This window comes from Chiloscyllium plagiosum, chromosome 32 (assembly GCF_004010195.1).
Source record: "Chiloscyllium plagiosum isolate BGI_BamShark_2017 chromosome 32, ASM401019v2, whole genome shotgun sequence".
Classification (NCBI taxonomy): domain Eukaryota; kingdom Metazoa; phylum Chordata; class Chondrichthyes; order Orectolobiformes; family Hemiscylliidae; genus Chiloscyllium; species Chiloscyllium plagiosum.
Genome location: NC_057741.1, coordinates 39,750,585 through 39,776,763, shown reverse-complemented (window position 1 = coordinate 39,776,763; position 26,179 = coordinate 39,750,585). Strand labels below are relative to the sequence as shown.

The following is a 26,179-nucleotide window of genomic DNA, read 5'->3' as shown; positions in this document are numbered from 1 at the left end:
GAGTGCCATGCCTCTAGGAATTCCCTGGCTGTTTCTGTTTGGCTTGTCCTATAATAGTACTGTTGTCCCAGTCGAATTCATGTTGCTTGTCATCTGCGTGCGTGGCTACTAAGGATAGCTGGTTGTGTCATTTCATGGCTAGTTGGTGTTCATGGATGCGGATCGTTAGCTGTCTTCCTGTTTGTCCTATGTAGTGTTTTGTGCAGTCCTTGCATGGACAAACAGGAAGATAGCTAACAATCTGTATCCACGAATGCCAACTCCACACACACAGATGACAAGCAACATGAATTCAACTGGGACAACACTACTATTATAGGACAAGCCAAACAGAGAAAGAGATCTGACTGAGGTATATAAAATGTTAAAGGGAATTGATAAGGTAGGTGTGGAACAATTGTTCCTTGTTGTGGGACAGTCTTGAACAACAGGCCATAGAAAGAAAAAAAAGATAGCTTCAAAACTAAAATGAGGAGAAACTACTTCTCCCAGAGGGCTGTGAATCTGTGGAACTCACTGCCCCAGAGTGGAGTGGAGGCAGAATCAATCAACAGATTCAAGAAAGAAATACATAGGTTTCTGATGAAAAGCAGGATTAAGGGTTATGGGGAACTGGAAGGAAAGTGGAGTTGAGATCAGAATAAGACCATCCACGATTATGTTAAATGGCAGCACAGGATGGAAAAGCTAAACTGCCTACCCTCTGCTCCTAATTCTTACGTTCCTACAGAGTAATGTTGAAGCTAGGGACTGTTTGAATTTCCTATAGAAACAATGATTATAGATAGGAGGCTGCCATTTTACCTGGCAATTCTGTTTCAGTTCTCTGCAAGAACAGTTTGGCTAGTCCTACTTTCCTGCCCTTTCTCCATTGTCCTCACTTAATTTAACATTGATTTGTTTTTATCTGCAGCAAACAAGCATCAGAGTTCACCTTCCTCCATTCTTCCCACGCAGTTCGTCAGATATTTTGCAAGATGCCAATTGTCTTAGTGTCGTCAGCAACACATTCCTGAATCGATATATCAATTTCAACAATATTTTCATACATCTGATTTTCTTAATCCACAGCATTAAAATCAAAACAGAAACTGACCTCTAACAAGGATAACAGCAAGGTAAGATTTTCTTGTTGTTTGATATAAATCTCTGCAAACTGCCCAGCCAGGTCTTCAGAACTGGTCTTCTGAACATTCTCCTCTGCAAAACAAAGGGGAGAAATTCAAGTGCGTAAATGTGAAAGACAGAGTTGAACACGATATTGGATCCCACCAGAATCTAGAAAGAGAGATTCTGGCTGTTATAATTAAAAAAAAATAAAGTTCACAACAGCAGTGTGAAAAATGCTGAATATTAAGATCCAAAAGGTTGTCAGTTTCAACAAAGAGGGGCAATATATAATAGAGTTTCCCAGGTTTTAACAATCAAGTCTGAACTTTACGTTGTGAGGAAGTTAAGCTTGTGTTAAAACATTAATGTATGTAAAATCACTGGGTGTAAAAAGTTAGGAATTCTAACATTGTTTTCATTTTCCCAATGTTCGTTATAGACAAACTTTGTACCAGCTCCAAATGGAATAGTAAAACGGCTCTCAATGTTCATGAAGATGCTGATTGTTTTAATTCATTTACCAGTATTCAATTATTAAGACCATAACTACCTGCCCTGGGGTGACATGCATCAGAAATATGACACAGAAAAAGGCCATTGTGCTTGAGGCAGCTCTTCATAAAAAGAGATTCATCCTGCTTTGTCCCCACACTCCCACCGACAATGTTCCTTCCACATAACAACAAAATGCCTCAATTAAATTAGATATATATATATATATATATTCAAATTTTCTTTCAATGTTAATATTGAATCATCTTTGGGGTGAGCCATCCCAGATCATAACTCACTATATAAAAGAAATTCTCAACTTCACAATTTTACTTTTTGGCCAGAATCTTCAGCACTCTCCAGCTGTCAACCTTCTTGCCAATGAAAAGAGCTTCTCCTTACTCACTCTTATGCAAATCTTCGAGTTTGAAGCATAGGCTAACAGCCTGTTAACTTCCTATAAAGCCAACAATCTCAGTTTGTTTCATTTCTCCACACAGTTGAATTCCCTTATCTTTCGTACTGTTCGAGCAAATCTCCTCTGAACACATTCAAACCCTTTCTACAATGTGCTGCTTGGAACAGAGGGAATAAACTCCTTCGTTAGACTACAGACCAAATCACACTTCCAGATGCCCATTACCTGGCATACAGGTCATTCTGCTACAACAAGATAGTTACATTCCTGTGCAACCTTGTGCTAGTGAAAACCACTAGAGAAAATCGCACTTGAGAAGATCGCTATAGAAAAATCGCTATACGCATTCAGTAGAAAGCTTGTGTTATTCAAACAATGTCCACAACTCATCAATAGCATTATAGCCAATTCACACTGACAAAACGCGCATTATAGCATAACTACCTGTATAAACCCTTCGACCACTGAATAGATTCCAGTCCGTAACTCACTCTTGGATATCTGATATTCTACATTTAAAAATCCCAAAGCCCTTGATTAGATTCCAGTCTATAACTCAGTCCATCTTGTAAGTGGTAAGGAAAGAGATTGCAGAGGTCTTGACAGAGATCTTTATATCCTCTTTAGTCATTGGCTATTCTCCAGTCTTCAGAGCCCTGCCTATGTTATTCCTTTGCTCAAGGGCAATAGGGATAACACAGGAAATTATAGGGTAGTGAGCCTCACAAGGAAATTACTGGAGAAAATTCTTAGAGACAGGACTTACTTGCATTTGGAGAAGAATGGACTTATTAGGGATAGTCAGCATGGCTTTATGCAGGGGAGATCTTGTCTCTCAAACTTGATTGAGGAATTTTTTGAGGAATGATGGAGATAACTGATCAAGGTAAGGCAGTGAATGCTGTCTACGTGAACTTTATTAAAGCACTTACAATAATAAAATCAGAGAGCTATACAGCATAGAAACACAGCCTTTGATCCAATGCATCCATGCCAACCAGATATCCTAAACAAGTCTAGCCCCATGTGCCAGCACTTGGCCCATATCCCTCTAAACCCTTCCTATTCATATACCCCTCCAGATGACTTTTAAATGCTGTATCTGTACCAGCTTCCACCACTTCCTCTGGCAGCTCATTCCATAGACGCACCACCCTCCGCTTGAAAAAGTTGCCCCTTAGGTCCCTTTTAATCTTTCCCCTCTCACCTTAAACCTATGCCCTTTATCCCCCAACATGGGGAAAAGATCTTGAATATTTATCCTATCCATATACCCCTCATGATTTTAGTGGCAGGGTGGAGCAAAAGAATGCTATCTGCAACTACTAAGGGCATACAAAAGTTGTTTCTGATAATTTGCTTGAATAGTTAGCCTCTCTTCATAGAATTCTGATGAATCCAGCACTTTTAGTTTTTATTTCAAACGAGAAGTCCACAAAACATTAGTCAACTTGATATTACTATTGCAGCAATATTTCTTCAAATACTGAAATTTATTTATTGTTTCAAAGGTTTGAACAGAATCAAAACCTTTCATTCTGACAAAAGCTAATAATGCCCATGTGCAAAACAGACAAATTTTTAACAACAGTCTGGCCTTGTAACTGGCTTATAGCCATACAATGTGAAATGACAAGGCAGGTTTTCATCTGATGGCTACAACATTACAAGGAACAAGCACTTTCCTCAAAATATGCCAGTTATGATTTCAGCATGTAGAAAACAGCTTAACTTTTTTTTCATGACAAAGTTCTTGTTTAAGATTCTGAGATGCCAGTGGGCTGTACAAAATTAAAAATCACAACACCAGGTTATAGTCCAACAGGTTTAACTGGAAGCACACTAGCTTTCGGAGCACCGCTCCTTCATCAGGTGGTTTTGGAGAATAAGACTATAAGATTGTAAACTTATGCTATAAATTCTGCATCTTACGATCTTATACTCCACAACCACCTGATGAAGGAGCAGCGCTCCAAAAGCTAGTGCTTTCAATTATACCTGTTGTACTATCATCTGGTGTTGTGTGATTTTTAACTTTAAGATTCATGTTTGTAGCAATGTTGTATCTGCTTTGTCCTGGAGTCCACATTTGTGCAGTAACACAATTGCGTAGAAACTCTGGAGCATACAAATCATTATTGCTGTCATCAATAAAGTCAATGCTGACATATTCTTTAACTCACTTGTTTCTGATTAAAAGTATCTGTAGTTCTTTTCAACTATGTTGTTGGGTTCCCTGTTCTTGCTCTCCACCAACCATCAGCAGTCATACATGCACCATGTCCTCCAAGTCTCCACACATCACATGCTATCAACTGACCTGACCTTTGACCCCTCATGGGATGTGGATAGACAAAAGCAAAACTAATAAGAGCTTAGCTTCTCCTATTTTTTATTGTATGCAATTATACAGGGGCACAATCAGAGATTGGTCTCACCAGTGTTAAGACAATCTCATAGGTTTAGACATGCGTAACAACTCCCCTGCATTTTAAAAAGGAGACTAACTCAAGTTTACCTTGCCCCAACTTTCCATCTCAACACTAAGATGTAGCAGTAAATCTTAGTATTTTTACTGGTTTGTCATTGATCAAAAACAAGGTAATCTTGTGAAAGCCAAATTATCACAATATTCCCAGCAGTAGTAAAAGTGTTCTACTTAAAAGATTAGAAATAATAAGGCAAAAGAGAATAAAAATGAGAAGGTTAAAAAAAGGCAACTGAATAGCTTTTCTCCATCAGAAACCAATATGTTCGCGTTTCAGTTCAACCAGATTTTCAGATTGCCTGGACTATTCCTAATTTCTACATTAAAACAAAGTTTATTTCAAAGGCATTTAATCTAAAACTCTCCATGCTTTCTCTTGGTTTTTGGCTGCCAGAATGTTTTCATATTATAGCTATTCAAAATCAAACGTATTTCCCTTGCTCGGTTTGTTTTCCACCCTATGCAGATACTTGAAAAATGTAAAATAATAATTGAAAGCAGACAGCCATCATGCACTGTTAAGGGAAAATGCTCAAAACATATCTGCTTTGAGTTGTGTTGAAAGCTTTGTTCTCTGATAAGGTTAGTAATTAAGTTGCTCTTATTTTCCAAGATATTGGTTAAATCAAGCAACCTTCCAAAGCAGAAGTATTATTTTATTAGGAGGAAATAAACATGCATTTTCAGAAGTTGTCTGTAACACACATGCCAATTAAAATTGGTTTTATTCATGGTTATTAACACTGTCTTCTCATTACACTTAGATACACTAAGGACTAAGTCACCTTTAAAAACAAATATAATTAGTCCAGCATGAGTCAACATTCAAGATGTGTGCAGGCTGTTAAATTTGAAATGCCATTTTTGTATGTAAGTTTATTTGAAGTGTCATACAAAAGTAAAAGTTTACCTTCAGATTCATCTGCTGAATTTATACATGAAAGAGAAGAAAGATCAACTGAGACAAATAGATTGTCACAAATGCAAAGCATTGTATGTAACAGACATGCTGAAGCATTGATGCTCAAAATATGGTGATAAAGCATGCCATAATACAAACTGGTTTTAAAAAAAAATTAAAAATTCTGGTCAACTTTTCTTTTGTCACGAGAATTGACCCATATAAGGAACCATCTGGACATGCTGTTCCAAGAATATAGCACAGTTAAGCACGAGTTTCTGTAGGGATACATTGTTCAAACATTTGCTCCATTTGTGCTCACTGCTGATTGAGACAAAACGTTACCGTAAAGGGATCAATGGGCTTAAGTCTTTTTGCACTTCTAACTTGGCCATCCTCTGATTCTTCACAGCAAAATTAAAACCAGAAATAAGTTCCAAGTTCTGTCACAATCTCAAAGTAATTTGAGTGGTGGGGTTATTGCTACCTCTCATTCCAGTTTCACTGTGCTTAGATAGCTATCATGTCAGGTGATCAAGAAATCCCAAATATCAAACAAAAATAGCAACCTCCATTCTATAGAACATATTAATATACCAAATATTTAACAGTACGTAACTTGAACATCTGTAGCAGGAAATGTCTTGCAATAAAGTTGGCATATTCCAAAATAAACATTTAGAGACAAATAAATTTGATGAAGGAGTGGTAGTGTGGATTTGGAAAAGAAACTATAATGAAACTAGAGTCTCCAAAGCTAGGAATGCTAGGGCAAAATAACACTAGTAATTATATGCAGAAGTTCCCAGTTTTTGACAAGGTTCATCAACAATTACCAGGGCAAAGAGTACAGGAATCAAGAATTTCAAGCAAATCATGGCTCGGAGTCTAGATTATAGTGGTGCTGGAAAAGCACAGCAGGTCAGGCAGCATCCGAGTATCTAACAGACTTGAAGGACAAGAGAGAGAAAGCAGCACTGATTAAGGTCTTGCCTGAACACAAACGTGCCATAAACAAAATCTCTCAAAGAGCCGGTCTTTGAATATTTGCATGTGCTCAGTGGGGCTGTTCACATATGGTCAGGTAACACACCATTGTTATTGCACTGTTAGAAGACAGCTACGTTTAAGAAGGTGTATTCATTTTCTTAGTTTTTGCATCACAGTTGAGTCACTGCTTTATATCAAAATTTAAAGACACAAAAACTGTGTCAATACTTACACCTTCACATTTTTAAACTGGAAAACTAAATTTTAACAGCTGCCTTGCCTGTAATCTAAAGATTTCCCCTGTTTGTTTCAATGAGCTTATTCTGGTCCTTTCTAATACCCTATCCAGCCCTCCTCTAGTCAAGAGCTGGGAATCGGTTTAGCTCAGTTGGCTGGATTGTAGGTTTGCAGAGCAGTGTGATGCTAACAGTGTGGGTTCAATTCCCTTCATCGGTTTGAGGATACCATGAAGGATTCTCCTTCTCAACCTCTTCACTCACTTGAGGTCTGGTGGCCCTCAGGTTAAATAATCACCAGTCACTTCTCTCTCATTAGGAGCAGCCCAATGGTCTGGTAAGACTGTGGTGACACAAGAGCTACAGCTTCAAATTTTGTGCTTGGTTCATCCAATTCAGCCTAAATACTGCAGAAGAGACCTTAAGCAAACTTCCAACTCTCACCTAAACATCAGATTTCAAACTCTCATTCAAGATCCCTCCTCTCACTTTGTGAGGATTTATTCACAGCTGGTGACCCTCTTGCTCCCAAAATGCTGCCTCCATCTCTTTCAACACCCACAGCTCTCCTCTCCCCAGCTTCCAATATGCTGTGCTAGTCAAGCAATGACTAAAAACTTTAAAATGCATAATGCACAGCACTATGTCTTGTTATAATAATCCCTTATTATTTGAAGAGCTTTGCTGTTTCTTAAAAACTGATGGAAAGACATTTTTAAACTTACCTTTCATATCATTGTAGACAGCACATTAAATTCTGCCTTGCTGCATAATATTTGGAAACAGATGTACAGTACAGATCTGAAATTGGTTAACCATTTTATATCACAATATGAAGTGACTTAAAAAAGCTAACCCCTACACCCTTGTGGGCACTATATCAGGGACCATCCAGAGTGTAGAGGGCTGGATCTTACTGCTTGCGAGGATAGTGGAAGCAGACACCCTCAAATTCTTAAAAATGCAGATATGCGCTGAGAGAGCTATAACCTACAACATATAGATAAAGTCTGGGAGTGACAATATGTTGGATCATTCTTTCATCTGACAGAGATTGGTCAAATGGTCTATTTTTGTTGACACGCTTCATCTCAGTTTTATGATTCGACATAAATACAAAACTGTCAACCCACCAAGCAGCATGTCTATCTACTCATTGTATAGAACTCTTACGTACTGCATACACTTCCAAACATGGCACTTCCTGCAAGGTTCTCCCTTATGCACTGCCCGATTAAAAAAGACATGCTTCATCCAGTTTTCTTCCACTCACCTAGTTATATTAAGAGATTTTTCTCATCAACATGTTCAGAGATATTCAGGAGCAGGTGGATCTTGAAGCCAGGCTTCCTAATGCAGAAGTAGGGACACTACCAGTACACAATAGCCTGCCTAGTTATGTTAGAACATATGAACATAACTAGGAGCAGGAATAGACCATCTGGCCCTTCGAGCCTGCTCCACCATTCAATAAGATCATGACTGTTCCATTCGTGGCCTCAGCTCCACTTACTTGCCCTCTCACCATGACCCTTAATTCCTTCATTGTTGAAAAAAAAACATTTACTTAGCTTTAAAAAACATTTACTGAAATAGCGTCAACTACTTCACTGGGCAGGGAATTCCATAGATTCACAAAGTTCTGGGTGAAGAAATTCCTTCTCAATTCAATCCCTAATCTGCTCCCCCAACCGTGCAGGAGCAGGTGGGTCTTGAATTCAGGCCTCAGAATTCAGAAGTAGGGACATTACCACTATACAACAGCCTGCCTAGTTATATTAAGGGAAGAATGAAGAAACAGTTGTATTTGAGAGAAAGATAACCTAATTTTGTTTCATCTCATTTTAATTCTGATTTCAGTCATCTGATAACATAGACCTAAAAGTTTCAGTGTCCAACTACTTAATCGTTCATGTGGCAAATCTTTGCTCAATGAAGACCTGTGAAATTGTCTATTTTCAAAAATTTACAATAAAGCAAGCTGCAAAGTAAATAACACATTGAATTCCTAGAAAAATAATCTGTGAACATTAAGAATTACAAAGGTCTAATTAGAAAGTTTCACTGGTAAGCAATGGGAGTACAGAAATGTTCTACATACCTGGCTCCTCCTCTTCAACCTCATTGGAGATCAGATTGCAAAGAGTATCCAATGCATAGCCAATAATTTCAGAGTCTGAACTGGAGAAATAATAGAAGATATAAATATCTTTTCAACTCCAAACATGTAAAACCAAAATGGCAACACTGGTTCTGACTAAAGGTCATTGGATTCAAAGGTTAACGGTTTGTCTCCCTGCAAATGTCTTCAATCTGCATCAATCAGGTGGAATAGTTAAGGATAAGTTCTAACAAAAAACCTGAAGTCACCCAAACACTTGCTGCAAGTCAACATGTTGCATCTCATAATATTCTTATTCTTGTCACAATAGCACGAACACTTGGCAATTCCATGGAGCAACACACACAGGGGTTGCTATCAACAGTTCCAAATAATTACTTTGAAACAGAAGTGCTTGCATCATAAATAAAGATAGAAGACAACAAAACTAAAACTATCATAACATCAATGCAAGCAGACTTCATGTTGATTAATAACTTAAAATTGTGTTGCATGACACTTTGTTAAATGGGATAGACTAGGCCATTATAGCAGAATTATACTCCAACACAATATGCAACCTAATGGGCTGGCGTACCCCTCACTCTGGCATTACCATTAAACCAGGGCTGATTCCATGGCTTAATGAAGAGGGCAAGAGGCCATGACCAAAGCAGCACCAGCATACCTAAAAATGAGATGTCAATTTGGTGTAGCTATGAAACAGGATGTAAGATGCCAAACAGCATGATAGACAGAGTTAAGCAGCCCACAACAAATGGATCAGATCTCAGCTCTACAGTGTTGCCACATCCAGTCAGGAATGGTGATGGATAACCAAACAATTCACTTGAGTGGGCGGCTTCAGAAATATCCGCCCCCTCAAATGATGGGGGAGCCCAGCACATTAGTGCAAAAGACAAGGCTGAAATATCTGCGACAATCTTCAGCCAGAAGTGCTGAGGGGATGATCCATCTTGGTGAAAGTGAGGACTGCAGATGTTGGAGATCAGAGTCAAAACATGTGGTGCTGAAAAAGCACAGACGGTCAGGCAGCATCCGAGGAACAGGAGAGTTGACATCTTGGGCGTAAACCCTTCAGCAGGAATTTGGAGGGGTGGTGGGGGAGTGAGTGGTGAAAGGGGCTGAGAGATAAATAGGAGGTTGGGGATGGAGGTAGCTGGGAAGGCGATAGCTAGATGCAAGGGGGGGTAATAGTGATAGGTTGGAGGGGAGGGTGGAGCGGATAGGTAGGACAGTTCAACAGGGAGGTGCCAAGTTGTAGGGTTGGATCTGGGATGAGGTGGAAGGGGAAATTTGGAGGTTCCAAAGGATCCTTCCACATCCAGAGATTTTCCTGCACATCCAAACACCTCATCTACTGTGTCCGTTGCTGTCAACGTGGTCTCCTCTACATTGGGGAGACAGGTTGCCAACTCACGGAACATTTCAGGGAACATCTCTGGGATACATGCACCAAACAACCCCACCACCCTGTGGCCGACCATTTCAACTTCCCCGCCCCATTCTGCAAGGACATGCAAGTCTTGGGCCTCCACCACCACCAAATCCTAGCCACCCAACGCATGGAGGAAGACCATTTCATCTGCTGCCTTGGGACCCTCCAACTACATAGCATTAACGCCGACTTCACTAGTTTCCTAATCTCCTCTCCCCCCCCCCACCTTATCCCAGATCTAATCCTCCAACTTGGCATCACTGTCTTGAACTGTCCTACCTGTCCATCTTCCTTCCCACCTAGCTGCTCCATACTCCCCTCCGACCTCTCAATATCACCCCCAACCTACATCTACTTATTGCCTTTCCAACTACATTCTCCCAACCCCACTACTTATCTCTTAACCTCCTTCCCTCCCCAATGAAGGGCTTAAGCCCAATACGTTAACTCTACTGCTCCTCCTGTACTTTTCCAGCGCCACACTTTCAGACAATGATCCATTTTGACCTCTCCCCGCTGTAGTTCCCAGCATCACAGATACCAGTCTTCAGCCAATTTAGCTCATTCTTCATGATTCTTAAAAATGGTTGGACGCACTGGATACAGAAAAGACGAAATAATAGAATAGAAGACATAAGTCCCAGAAGTTGCCACACCCCTAGCCAAGCTGTTCCAATACAGCTATAACATTGCCCAAAATGTCTACGCAATGGTTTATTTGGAGCAGCTTGTGGTAGAACACGCTGTGAACATGCAGTTCTGGATTTGGTGGTGAGCAGTGAAGCCGACTGGATTACATCAGAAATCACACGATACACACAATACCAGGTTATAGCCCAACGGGTTTATTTGAAATCACAAGCTTTCAGAGCGCTGCCCCTTTGTCTGGTGAAGTGAAGAAAAACATACAAGCAAAGAGTTTATAGACACAAATCAAAAGATCATACAAACAGCGAGAGTGGAGTGTGGACAGGCTAAATAAGAAGTCTCTGTAGATGATTAGAAGTGTCAGACAGTATGAGCAAACTGTCAACAGCTGAAAAGTGAAGGTGATGACCTATAATCTAATTAAAAGGAGGCAAAGAGCCAATTTAAAAAGTTAAAAATAAGGTGGTGCTGAAGACAAACACAACGGCTGGAATAATGATAGGTATAAGAGTCAGATTCTGATGGTCTAAAGTAACAAGTAATCTAAAACTGTACAAACCGATTAAAGTAAAGAGGTTATAACTTATCAAGGTGATGGTGTTAAAACAGGACAGTAAGGTAGATTTTATAAACACAGAACAGTATGGTGGGGTTACACGTAGCATAACATGAACCCAAGATCACTGTTGAAGCAGTCTTCATGGGTTCGGAACTTGGCTATCAGGTTCTGCTCGGCAATTCTGCATTATTGTGTGCATCTCGAAGCCCGCATATGGACTTCAGCAGTTCAAGGTGGCAGCTCATCACCACCTTGTCAAGGGCAATTAGGGACAGGCATTAAATGTTGGTTCAGCCAGTCACACCCACTGAAGGTAGCACAAAACCAGATCATTCGTCCCATCAATTCTCTGTGCAAATGACTCAAGTGCAAACAAATGTAACATTCAAGAGGCTAGTGCTTAACTATTTTTGTACATTACAATCATATTCTTGTGTAAATGAAAGCTAAGGTTGGTATGATTCGGGGATCTTGGATGACCAGAGAAAATAAGAGCTTAGTTAAAAAGAAAATGGAGGCATAAGGTTTAGTAAACTGAAGACGGAGCCCTCGAATAATACAAAAATAGCTGGAAAGAACACAAATAAAGAATTGAGAGGGCTAAAAGAATCCTGAGGGACAAGATGGACATGTATTTGGAAAGGCAAGGACTGATTAAGGATAGAGGTAAAAACAGAGGTAAAAACAATAACTGCAGATGCTGGAAACCAAATTCTGGATCAGTGGTGCTGGAAGAGCACAGCAAATCAGGCAGCATCCAATGAGCAGCGAAATTGACGTTTCAGGCAAAAGCCCTTCATCAGGAACCTATGAGGATAGTCAACATGACTTTGTGCATGGGAAATCATGTCTCACAAACTTGATTTCTTTGATGAAGTAACAAAGAGGATTGATGAGGGCAGAGTGGTAGATGTGATCTATATGGACTTCAGTTGAAACTTTATTGCTGGAACAGCACAGCAGGTCAGGCAGCATCCAGGGAACAGGAGATTCGACGTTTCGGGCACAGGCCCTTCTTCAGGAATGAGAAGAACAGAAACAGAATCCCCAAGTGGAAAATGAAGTGTTGTTCTTTGAACTTGCGTTAAGGAACACTGCAACAGATCTCGGTGCTGGGTCCTCTACTTTTTGTCATTTACATAAATGATTTGGATGTAAGCATAAGAGGTATAGTTAGTAAGTTTGCAGATGACATCAAAACTGGAGGTGCAGTGGACAGCGAAAAAGGTTACCTCAGATTACAACAGGATCTTGATCAGATGGGCCACTGGGCTAAGGACTGGCAAATGGAGTTTAATTCAGATAAATGTGAGGTGCTGCATTTTGGGAAAGCAAATCTTAGCAGGACTTATACACTTAATGGTAAGGTCCTAGGGAGTGTTGCTTGAACAAAGAGACCTTGGACTGCAGGTTCATAGCTCCTTGAAAGTAGAATCGCAGGTAGATAGGATAGTGAAGGCAGCACTTGGTATGCATTCCTTTATTGGTCAGAGTATTGAGTACAGGAGTTGGGAGGTCATGTTGTGGCTGTACAGGACATTGGTTAGGCCACTGTTGGAATATTGCATGCAATTCTGGCCTCCTTCCTATCGGAAGGATATTGAGAAACTTGAAAGGGTTCAGAAAAGATTTACGAGGATGTTGCCAGGGTTGGAAGATTTGAGCTATAGGAAGATAAGCCGGGGCTGTTTTGCCTGGAGCATCGGAGGCTGAGGGGTGACCATATACAGGTTTATAAAATCATGAGGGGCATGGATAAAGTAAATAGATAAAATCTTTTCCCTGAGGTAGGGGAGTCCAGAACAAGAGGTCATAGGATTAGGGCAAGAGGGGAAAGATATAAAAGAGACCTAAGGGGCAACTTTTTCATGCAGAGGGCGGTAAGTGTATGGAATGAGCTGCCAGAGGAAGTGGTGGAGGTTAATATAATTGCAACATTTAAAGACTTCTGGATGGGTATATTAATGGGAGGATTTGGAGGGGTATGAGCTGGGTGCTGGCAGGTGGGACTAGATTGGGTTGGGATATCTGGTCGGCATGGACGGGTTGGACCGAAGGGTCTGTTTCTGTGCTGTACATCTCTATGACTTTAAAAGGGGATATGAAATGTCTTTGGCAAACAGGATTAGGACAATCCCAAAGTATTTTATATATAGATAAGGAAGAAAGTAGCAGCTAGGGAAAGAGTAAGTCAACTCAAAGGAGGAAAATTATGCATGGAGCTAAAGGAAGCAGATAAGGTCTTTAATAACTCTCTGTATCCTCTTTAGTCACAGGAGAGTTCCCAGAGGACTAGAGAATAGCCAACATTGTTCCTTTGCTTCAGGGCAATAAGGATAATTTGGGAAACTACATGCTGGTAAACCTTAAGTCAGTAGTAGGGAAATTACTGAAGAATATTTTTAGGGATAGGATTTACTCATCTTTGAGAAAATATGCACCAATTAGCAACAGGCAATGTAGTTTTATGCAGGAAATGTTGTGTCTCAAAAACTTGAATGCTTTTCCAGCAAGGGACAAAGATGATTTATGGGGGCAGGACGGTAGATTTTGTCCCCATGAACTTCCACAAGGCCTTTGACAAGGTCCCTCATGGTCGGCTGATACAAAAGGTGAAGTTACATGGGATATATATAGCTATGTTTTATATATATGAAAAAATGTGGTTTGGAGGAGAATGTAGGTGGACTGATTACTAAGTTTGCAGGGCTTGCAGATGGTGTGGACTACTGCCAGAGGATACAGCAGGATATAGACAGAGATTTGGGCAGTAGAAAGGCAGATGGTGTTTAATCAGACAAATACAAGATGCTGCATTTGGAAGATCTAGTGCAGGAGAAAGTATACTGTATGTGGCAGAACCCTTAATAACATCATATAGAGAAATCTGAGTGTACAGGTACACAGTTCCCTGAAAGTGGCAACACATATGGATAAGGTGGTCAAGACAGCATATGGCATGCTTGCCTTCATCGGTATATTGTACAATAGTTGGCAAGTCATTTTGCAACCGAATAGAACTTTAGTTAGGTCACGTTGGAATATTATATACAGTTTTGGTCACCTCATTGCCAGAAGGACATGGAGGCTTTGGAGGGGGTACAGAAATGGTTTACCAGGAAGATACCTGATTTGGAAGGTATTAATTATGAGGAGAAATTGGACAAACTTGGTTAGTTTTCACTTAGCATCGGAGGCTGAGGAGTGACCTGATCGAAGTTTACAAAATTATGAGGCATGGGTAGAATGGATCGTCAAAATTTAAAGGAGACTCGAGAGGAATTTTTTTTTAAAAACATGGAAAGTGGTTATGTGTCTCGAAAGCAGTGCCAGAGGAGATGAATACGATGGCAACATTTATGAGGCATTGTGATGAACACATGAATGGACAAGAAATAGGGAAACTGTTTTTAAAGATTAGAAAGGCATGTGTCACTGCAGTCTTGGTGGGCTAAAGGGCCTGTTCCTGAGCTGTACTGCTTATTGTTCTTTGTTCTAATGCAACTACATGGTTGCCACAGAATTTAAAACTACAGGGCATATTTTTAAGGTGAGAGGAGAAAGTTTTACAAGGTACCCAAGGGGTAACATTTTTCACAAAGAGGGTGTTTCGTATGTGAAATGAACTTCCAGAGAAAATGATAGATGCAGTTACAAGATTGAAAAGATAGTTGGACAGGTATATGAATAAGAAAGGTTTAGATGGATATGGGCCAAATGCAGGTAAGTGGGACTTGTTTAGTTTGGGAAATTTGAACCAAAGAGTCATTTTCAGTGCTGTATGACTCCATGAGACAAATCTAAATCAGTCCACTCTATATTTCTTCATGTGTTAAGACTGTTATAACATTTGTCATCTGTACATTCTGCAAAAATATTACTTTGCAACGTTATTGAGGAAAGGATCTTCAATGAATTCCTGTGTTTGACAGCAATCAGTAATCATTAGCCAGAAAACTCAGCGAGGATTTCAGACCTTGCAGGAGTAATTTGTTAACAGCAGACCAATTTGCTTCATCTTAAAACAATATTGACCCAATCAAAAGTATGGCAAAATGCTAGTTGATTGCATCTATGAAAAATGATGTTTTGAAAAGCAAATGAGTTCCTTGTTACTGATTTGGATTTGTCTCAGTTGTACAGCACAGAAACAGACTCTTCAATTCAACTCGCCCATGCTGTTATTTTCAAAATCAAATATTTAATCTAATCTGCCCAGTATACTAGAGGCTGACTTTTTTTGTTTGCTTTTATAAAACAGAAGTTTAATCAGTTGTCCAGTGTATTTCTTTCCAGGTAAAAGATGCAGTTGACAGCTTATATCTGGAGTGTAAAGAAGTTTTGATCAGAATTTATTGTTATCTTAGAGTCACAGTCAGAGATATACAGCGTGGAAACAGACCCTTCAGTCCAACTCGTCCATACCGACCAGATATCCCAACTCAATCCAGTCCCACCTGCCAGCACCCTGCCCATATCACTCCAAACCCTTCCTATTCATATACCCATCCAAATGCCTCTTAAATGTTGCAATTGTACCAGCCTCCACCACTTCCTCTGGCAGCTCATTCCATACACATACCACCCTCTGTGTGAAAAAGTTGCCCCTCAGGTCTCTTTTATATCTTTCCCCTCTCACCCTAAACCTACGCCCTCTATTCTGGACTCCCCGACCCCAAGGAAAAGACGTTGCCTATTTACCCTATCCATGCCCCTCATAATTTTGTAAACCTCTATAATGTCACCCCTCAGCCTCCGACGCCCCAGGGAAAACAGCACCAGTCTGTCCAGCCTCTTCCTATAGCTCAAATCCTCCAACCCTGGCAACATCCTTGGAAATCTTTTCTGAACCCTTTCAAGTTTCACAACATCCTTCTGATAGGAAGGATACAAGAATATTCCAACTGTGGCCTAACCAATGTCTTGTACAGCCGCAACATGACCTCCCAACTCCTGTACTCAATACTCTGACCAATAAACGAAAGCATACTAAACACCTTCTTCACTATCCTATCTACGTGCGACTCCACTTTCAAGGAGCTATGAACCTGCACTCCAAGGTCTCTTTGTTCAACAAAACTCCCTAGGACCTTACCATTAAGTGTACAAGTCCTGCTAAGATTTGCTTTCCCAAAATGCAGCACCTCGCATTTATCCGAATTAAACTCCATCTGCCACTTCTCAGCCCATTGGCCCATTTGGTCAAGATCCTGTTGTAATCTGAGGTAACCCTCTTCCAGTGCATTGATGAGAAAAGTTTATTTCATGGAATATAGCTTGCTAATAGAAGCTGTAGCCAAGCTACTTTGGAAAGCTACATTACAACAGTGAAATAAAGATCTGTGGAGTCATAACGCTGACCCATCTCCTTGATTGCAGACTTGTCAGCTGTATGGATTATTTTTAATAGGGACTGCATTCGATAAAGCAGCGTGCCATTTTAATACACATTGTCTAATCAAGCCATGTTATTGATCAAGGAAACAAAGCCATTATTAATGTATTTTCCTTTAGTCCTTCATGAGACATGGGTGTCACTGCAAAGACCAGCATTTTATCCCCAGTCTTAACTGCAAGAGTCAACCATATTACTGCAGCTCTAGAGTCACACAGTCAGACTGGGTTAAGGATGGTAGATTTCCTTCCCTTAAGGACATTAGTGAACCAATGATCCCATATTATGGTCACCCTTACAGAGGCTAGTTTTAAATTCATTCATTGAATTTCAATTCCACTAGCTTCTATGGTGGGATTTAGAAGCATGTCTCCAGAGCATTTGACGAGACTTATGGTTTACTATCTAGTGACATTACCAACACAATACCGACTCCTCCTTACTCATTAATCTCACTATGAGATAACTGGACATTATACACTGGCATGTACTCAATAACTGAGACAAAAGAAAGGACTGCTAACAGCAACATAAACAGATGTAGAACCACAATTAGTATTTGCGTGCAACATAACAGCCTGTGGGAACATGAACCAGGACTGAGCTGAATGACTGCACGAGGAGATCACAAAGACAGCAGCTAACTTTTAGGCCTTCATTCAGACTCTCGAATAAAAAGGATATTTTCAACATCAGCGAACAAAGGAAAAGAGAAGACAAAAGTTTAAATCTTAAAATTTTCCCAATATGTGCTCAGGAGGAGGAAAATACAACTAATTCAGTTTTCATTTTTTTCATAACCTTTACCCAAGAGTACAGACAAGGAAATGATTAAGTACTTTAGACAATCATTTAGTCACAATAAGGTCAGTGGTTATACTTGTATCTTGCTGCATTCTAAATTTCAAAAATTGAGGAGCCAAACACTAATCCAAGGTAGAATTTGATGGCAATGAACATGCATTCATTTGACAGCTATTTGAACCTTCAGGGCTTTAACTCACCCAACTTCAGACTTGTTACATTAATTCTAAGTAACCATGCATAGCTCATCTTACAGGAGGAAAATCCTGCAGATGCTGGAATCTGAACTGAAAACAATAAATGCAGGAGATCACAGCAGGTCAGGCAGCATCCATGGAGAGGCAGCAAGCTAATGTTTTGAACTTAAATGACTCTTCAGCAGAGCTCATCTTGGTTTGCTCCTGGATACAGCTCCTTTACCAATAAAATACTGAGGTGCCCAAAAAGGATCCCAGATGTTATGCCAAGCTCAAAGTCAACAGGATCAAATTCTAAAACCAGACAGCAATGGTTCCATGACAGATCACTGCAGCACCAATTGGCAAACTAGTTACGCAACAACAGATTCCATCCTTCAAATCCCAATCAATGCAGCATAGTAATTTGAAAACAGAACACATTGCAAAGGCATAGTAAGTATCTTACTTTTTTAAAAATCATATCTTAGATACAAGATTTGACTAGGTAGCATGACTGAAATCAGACAAAGGCAGCATCCTTCCAGGACAATACTAAATTTAACACTGTCTCTGTTCAATGCAATGTCATCACTTCATTTTTAAGATTGTTTAGAAGCAGAGTAACTGTCAATCTCCTTCCAATTCCAATCTATAAGTTAGATGAGTTTATAGGATTTTAATTAACTTAAAAACAAATACAAAGACAATTTCTGGATGCAGACTATGACCATATCCATCATCAGACAAAACTTTCTCACAGTGCCATGTGCCTTTATCATATACAGCAACGTACTTACCGGTCTGTCTGCAGCACATTAACAAGGTGTTCCATGGCCTGACTGCCCACTTCAAGGCGATATTTCTAAACAAAATAAAAAAAACCATTTTTGAGGACTCCTCCAAATGGTCAGGTATTGGTCTGGAGATCTTTTTCAAGATAACTATTGGGAATAAAGAGACCACAGAGTCCTTGGAAAGCAAGAGAATATAAACAAGGTGGAGGGCACTAAGGTACAGAGCTGAACGTTGTCAGAAGCAGCAACACTTTACAAAGCCACAAAATAAAAGGCATTACAGATCATTTACAAAGGAACAGAATGCAAAACACGTTGCACTTAAGAATGTTGAGGGACCATATTGCAGTACTGTGCATTGTCTCTGTTTCTACACAAAACAGGATAAAAAATTACAGGAGAAAATGCACAAAATATTGTCAATGTCACAAAAATGAGGAAGTACAATGATCAAATAACATCAGTAAGGCTGGGACTCTCTCCTCTAGAAAAGCAGAGGAATGACATGTGAGAAGTCTTTAAAATTTTGGTGGGGTTTGTTAGATTACAGAGAAAATTGTGGGAAGCCCAAAACTACAGGTTGTACATAGAAGCCAGTTACTAATAACTCCTCAGCTTCAGTTGTGACAACACCACTGATTAACATCCATATTCTACCACATTCTTACAGGTAGCACAAGCTAAATGAAACAGGTGCTTGTTTTACAGGGAATTCAGCAGAAATTTCTTTACCAAGAGTGATACAAATGTGGAACTTGCTTCCACATGAATTAATTTGGTGAAACTCAAGATTGATCCTCATTTCCTCACTCTTGGGTCCCTACCATGGAGTACCTTGAAAATATTATAATGCCAGTTTTATTCAAATTGGATAAAAATTAATAGGCCTCCATAGGTTGATCTGTATACGTTCAAATGTCAGACAGCACAATCAACTCTTAATGGAAGCTAGCTTTCTGATAACCACATGGTTTTCAAACCATACTCCACTTAAAATAAAATACACACTTTCAAACAAAGCAGATTGGAAATTTGATAAATGCAGAAATAAGGATATACTTTGGATAATGCTTTGAGTGCACGGACTGCATCTCTGCGATCCTCCAGTAGTGTTGAAGAGGCAACGCGGTCACATAGCTTCTGAACCTGTTCCAAAAAAAAAGGATAACAATTTGATTTTTTTAAAAATTGGAAACCTTTTAGTTTAACTGCCAAAACATGCATTTTACACTGCCACAAAGATTACTGCATGGAATCAGAGCTTCTAGTGTGGGCACAACTGACTAACATGCATAGAGGTTTAGTTAGCTAAAGAAAACTGTAGGTATAAATGGGGATCTATTGGGTTGTCAAGCTGGTGGAGACCACAATCAGGAATAAAATAAATGTTATTTAATTCAATTTATAATGTTGGGCAGCACAATGGCTCAGTGGTTAGCACTGCTGACTCTCCGCACCAAGGATCTAGGATTGGGTTTGGCCTGGGTCACTGTCCGTGTGAGCTTGTACATTCTCCCTTCGTCTGCATGTATTTCTGCCGGGTGCTCCGGTTTCGTCCCACAGTCTGAAGACGTGCAGATCAGGCTGGATTGCCCATACCCATAGTGTCCAGGGATGTGTTAGCTAGGTGGGAAAGCCATGGTAAATGCAAAATTATGAGGATTGAGGTTTTTCTTGAGGGGGGGGGTCTGGGTGGGCTTTTTTTGGAGGGTCAGTGAAGACTTGATGAGCTGAATGGCCTCTTTCCACACTGTAGGGATTCTATAAGACAAGAGTTAAGTCAGTGCAATTCAACAATCAATTTATGAAGGACAGATTGCACCTGATTAACTTGACTGAATTTTTTGGAAGCTATTCAACAAAGTATGACACAGAACTGGATGAGTGACAGCAAGCAGAGAATGGGTTTTTTCAGACTATGGAGGTAATTTGCATTGACATATGCATGCAATCAATTTTAGAATCGTCTATTACTTGCAAGTGACAAAGACTCAGGTGAGAGGACGAGCATTCTAAATAACTTGACAAAGTAGAAGATCGGGATGAGGATGTTTGGAGATATTGGGATGACATAGACAACTTGGCGCAATGTGAAAAAGATTTGCATTTATCTAGCATTTCTAACCACTGGGTATCTCAAAGTGTTTTGCAGCCTATGTAAATTTTTTTTAAATGTCACTGTTGTAGGAGACACAGCAACAAAGGAGTGCACTCAGCACACTCCCACAATCAACAATAAGTTATGCCCAAATGATTTGTTTATGGTGATGTTGAGTGAGACATAAATTTAGGCCAGGAGATAAATCCTGTCCTCATCTTTGAAATAATACCATGGGATCTTTTACAGCCTCCAAACTGGAAGATGAGGCATCCATTTAATAACTCATCTGAGGTAGCACCTCTCAGTGCAACACACTCTCAGTACAGCACTAGAATGTTGGTCTTGATTCAAAACCCAAAGTAGGACTTAAATCCAGAACCGTGAGATTCGGAGGAAATTGATGGTTGGTACATAATTGATGAGGAGGATCAAGGTGGAGTATAATACACAGGAGTAAAGTTTTGCGATCTGCAAAGGTACAATACAGAAACCTAGCAGTGTGCCATAAATACCATGATTATGACAAGTAGATAATTAGAAAGATTTTGGTGTCAAAATACAGCAATCTTTAAAGCTGGTAGGATAAGTTAATAAACAATATATGACTACTTGGATTTGTAAATAGAGGAACAGAACATAAAAGCAAATAGATCAGATTTTAATTTAAAAAAACACTTCGGTTAGGCTTAGATGGAGTACTTTAGATAATTCTTAGTATCTCTCCAAGAAAGGATAGGAAGGATGTTGTTAAACTTGAGAGAGTGCAGAAAAGATTTACAAAGAATCTGCCGAGTCTGGAGGGTTTGAAGTACAGCTGAATAGGCTGGGGCTATTTTCCTGGGAGCGTTGGAGGCTGAGGGGTGTCCTTTTAGAAGGTGACAAAATCACGAGGGGTATAGATTTAAAAGGGACTCAAGGGGTAACCTTTTCACGCTGACAATGGTGCATGTATGGAACGAGCTGCCAGAGGATGTGGAGGAGGCTGACACAATTACAACATTTAAAAAGGTATCTGGATAAGTATATGAATAGGAAGGGTTTAGAGGAATATGAGCCAAATGGGATTAAGTTAGATTATGATGTTTGGTCGGCGCAGACCAGTTGAATCGAAGGGTCTGTTTCTGTGCTGTAAGACTCTATGACTGAGGTGCCATAGGGATCAGCACCGTGCCTCAACTATTTACAATCTACATCAATGATTTGGATGAAGAACCAAATATATGGTCATTAATTTGCTGATAAAGGTAGCTTGGAAAGTAAGTTGTGAAGAAGATCAGGATGTCTTAAAGGGGATACAAATAGTTTGAGTGGAGAATAAAAAAACTGCTAAGTGGAGTGAAATGTAGGAGAGCATGAATGCGTCCAGTTTGATAGAAAGAATTAAAAAAGGTCCCATATTATTTAAAGAAAGATACTGCAGAATTGAAGTACAGAAAGATTTCGGCACTCTGGTATATAAATCAAAATTAATCTGCACATACAGTAAGTGATTAGCAAGATAAATTAAATACAAAAGGAAGGATCGTAGAAGATATTTGTGACACCACATCTTGAGTACGACACACAGTTTTGGCTCCCTTATTTCAGAAGGGACATAACTGCATTACATACAGTTCACAGAAGGTTCATTCTACTGATTTCTGAATGGGGTGGGTGTTCTCTTTTGAGGAAATCCTGGACATGTTGGGTTTGTATGCAGAGGAGTTTAAAGAACTGAAAGGTGACCATATTGGACCATAGAGAGGTCCAGTGGGGACTTGACAGAGTGGATGCTTCTCCTTATGGGAGAGATTAAAACGAAGCAGCAAAGTTTAAGAATAAGAGATTGCCCATTTACAAGAAGGGAATATTCTTTTCTCAGAGGATTGAAAAATCTGAGGAACATTCTTCGCCACACAGCATTAGAAATGGAGATCTTTGAATATTTTAAGGCAGCATAGAATGACCTCCTTGGTTAATCAAGAATCTCAGGGCATCAGCAAGAGGAACAAAAATACAGAGTTGAGGGCACAATCTGATCTGAAAAGATGAAGTAGACTCAAGCAGCCAAATGGCCCACTTCTGCTCCTAACTGGTGTGTTCTAATAACCAAGAATAATCAGTGTCCATCCTGAAAACCTGATGCAGAAACTGTCCTGGACCTTTTAGCTGAGAACTGTGGTCAATCAACTGATTTTCCACTGAACTATGAAAAATAAGATGATGGAAAGGTGGTAATGTCGAGACATAATTAACCCAGAGGCTCAGGTTAACGTTCTGGAGACATCAGTTCAAATCTCATCATGGCAGCTGATGCAATAAATAACACTTGTAGCATAAAGCCAGTTGCCCCAGTAACAAAATCATGACAGATAGAATCAATAGTTGCAAAAAGATTCTAAAGTTCACCCATGCCAATGGGAAAGGAAATCTGCCATCCTTACCCAGTCTGGCCCACACAAGACCTCAGAACCACAGCAACATCGCTGGCAAAGTCAGCGAGTACAGGGCATGCACTTAAAGTTATTAGTAGAAAAAAAAAAGAGAATGGGGTGAGGTCTGGAACACTCTGACTGAAAAGGGAGTAAAGGCAGAAACCCAAAACTCATTTAAAAATGTGCCAGGATATGTACCAAAGAGCATCAACCTACAAGAATATAGCCAAAAACTGTAAATTGGGATTAGGTTGAGAATCTTGTGAACCACCCCCTGAGATGGCCCAACAAGTTAGCTCAAGTGAAGTTTGGGATGAGCAACAAATGCTGGCACTACCAGCAACATCCATATCACTCGTCAAGTATTCTCACCAGCAAAGGATTGCAACAGTATGATTCATTTCCAATAATAACTAAAGGAAGTGCATTCAGCTAGAATGAAGCAGTGCCTACAGGTTCAATAAAATGTACTGGACAAAACACAGCAGGTCAAGCAGCATCTGAAGAGTTGACATTTTGGGCAGGACCCTTCAATAATGAAATGTCAACTCTCCTGCTCTTCTGCTGCTGCTCGACCTGCCGTGCTTTTTCCAGCACATTTAATAAACTGACTTTACAGCATCTGCAGTCCTCACTATTGCCAAGTGCCTGCAGGTTAACATTAAAGGAACATATTTAATATTATTCTTAAAAAAAGTAACAGCCAAGTTTATAAAATTTTCCTCAAAAACTTAATGAACATTTGTACCTTGACTGAACATAACTAAGTCTCTCTCAGACAAAGTTAATGTACTATTTTAAGACATCGACCTAAGTATCAACACATCAGCATTGGAATTTCACTACAGCAAAACAACCTGACTACACAATTCTAAAAGTCTTATTTCTGGAATATCAATGAGGAACTGTTCAGTTATAAAAGTCTGAGAATTCTAACTGCCTGCCCATGGTATTATTTAATACTTTGCTCAGCAGGATCTTCATGAACACATTTCATGATTATTTAAATGGAAAGCAGTTGAGTTTTGATATAGTGTTGCCTGACTGTGCCTATTTCTCTTGCTGTTTTCATCATATAGATATATTGAATCATATATTCATTTCATTGTTTCTTGGATTGTCAATTAACATCAATTTGGAACATACTTGTTTGAGGGGTTCAGATTTATTCCGAACAGCAATCACCACCCAAATTTGGGTATTAACAAATATCAGATTGAGGGACACATTAAATAGTGTGTGTAAAAAAACTTGGATTCTAAAAACGTTCAAAACTCAACCTGGAATCAAATCTATATGCTTTTTGTTTTAACTGAGTACTGTATAAGCTTGCATACTTCTAATAATACAATGGAATGGCACAACGAGTCAGATCTTGCCACGTGTCGATGTTGTGGCATCTCATAGGTAAAGAAAATTATCAAGTATTTCTCCAAATACACAAAATTGAATCCACTTGGATTGCTTGTGAACTTCACAGCTGCTGACTTGGTGCCAATCAGAAAACAGATCATTTACCTAATCCTCACTGAGGAAATGACGTACTGTCTATCGATACGTTAAACTTCAATGCGATGAAAAAGCAAATTACAGAGGGAATCTCCATTTTACCAAGGTCACTTCTGACAATTTATTCAAACCACGATCCTGGCAATATTTCCTTGGTATTGCAGTCAGAAAGAGTCCACTTCACTGACAGCTCAGGAAGTGGCATGAATCCACAGTTAATGATATAGCCTCCTTCAATTCAGGAATTTTAGGTTATGCACAAACAGTGAAGTGCATTCAGCTGATGAACCAAGCTGGAAAAGATTGATCTCACTTAACCTTTAGTCCTTTCACCATGCTGACAGACCAGCTGTGCATTATCACCTTCTCTAATTTGTGTTTAAAATGGCCACTTCCTCTGCAGGAAATATTTGTTCCACTGAATGACTTGCAGCCAGCTCAGAAGCAGAACAATTAAAGAAATAACTCCAGTACATCTACCTAGGAATTCAGAGAATGTCAGGTGGCACTACTTGGGTGATTTTGAGGCCACAGTCCTTTACATAATAGAAGGCAGTGATCATCAGGTTATGGTGACATCACTTTACATTTCACAGAACTGGGACATTACTTCAAGGTTCAAACTGTGTTTGAAAAGGGCAAAGAAGTTACATTGATTATTAAATACTGTGTTCACCTAAACATTTAACTGACTCCAAGAAGCGATAAGATGGCAGCCACTAAACACCAAGACCAACTGTCCAAGTAGCCACACACACAGATGACAAGGACCACAAATTCGACTGGGACAACATAACGACCATAGGACAAGCCAAATAGAGGATAGCCAGAGAATTTCTAGAAGCATGGCACTCATCCATTGAATCCATCAACAAACACATTGACCTAGACCCAATATACCACTCACTACAACGATCCACCAGAACCAGCAACCAGAAGCAGCATGAACAGAAACAAAAATTCCAGAGACAGTATATCAGCACTTCACAAGAGGCTCCAAAGCACTGAAGATGTCACCAAGACAGGGGACGAAACGTCTGCAAATCAACTTCCCAGCTTGGTGAACATACCCACGCCTACAGCTATGGTCCAAAGATACACAACAGCAGGGAGAGATGGGTAATATTCTGGAGGTCCGACATATCAAGTTTGTTAAATCTGATAGAATGGGAGCGGGAGTGCTGGAGCCTGCCACAACTGCAATTAAGGTGTGAAGAACTGGGACGAGCTGTGTTCCACAGGGATCAGTGCACGGACCTCTGCTGTTCGGGATCTACATGAATGAATTGGAGAAAAATATCTGGTCTAATTAATAACTTTGCAGATGATACAATGACTGGTGGAGTTGCAGAAAATGAGGAGGAACATCAAGGGATACAGCAGGGTATGGATCAGTTGGCGGCTGATCCTCCGACAGTGCCCATTCCCCCAGCACTGACCCTCTGACAGTGTCCGCTCCCTCAGCGCTGACCCTCTGACAGTGCCCACTCCCTCAGCCCTGACCCTCTGACAGTGCAGCACTCCCTCAGCACTGATCCTCCGACAGTGCCCACTCCCTCAGCCCTGACCCTCTGACAGTGC

The 26,179-nt window shown here is 40.0% G+C and overlaps 1 protein-coding gene across 1 annotated transcript in view; it reads right to left on the bottom strand.

The window, feature by feature from the left end:
• LOC122539265 (general vesicular transport factor p115-like) overlaps positions 1–26,179 on the bottom strand; it is a 73,428-nt gene that overhangs the window by 46,274 nt on the left and 975 nt on the right. The window contains exons 2-6 of the mRNA XM_043673967.1: positions 19,634–19,720; positions 18,578–18,642; positions 8,737–8,816; positions 5,419–5,430; positions 1,097–1,200 (exon numbers count right to left, since the gene is read on the bottom strand). Of these exons, the coding sequence (XP_043529902.1) occupies positions 1,097–1,200; positions 5,419–5,430; positions 8,737–8,816; positions 18,578–18,642; positions 19,634–19,720 (348 nt within the window). The remainder of the gene's footprint in view (positions 1–1,096; positions 1,201–5,418; positions 5,431–8,736; positions 8,817–18,577; positions 18,643–19,633; positions 19,721–26,179) is intronic.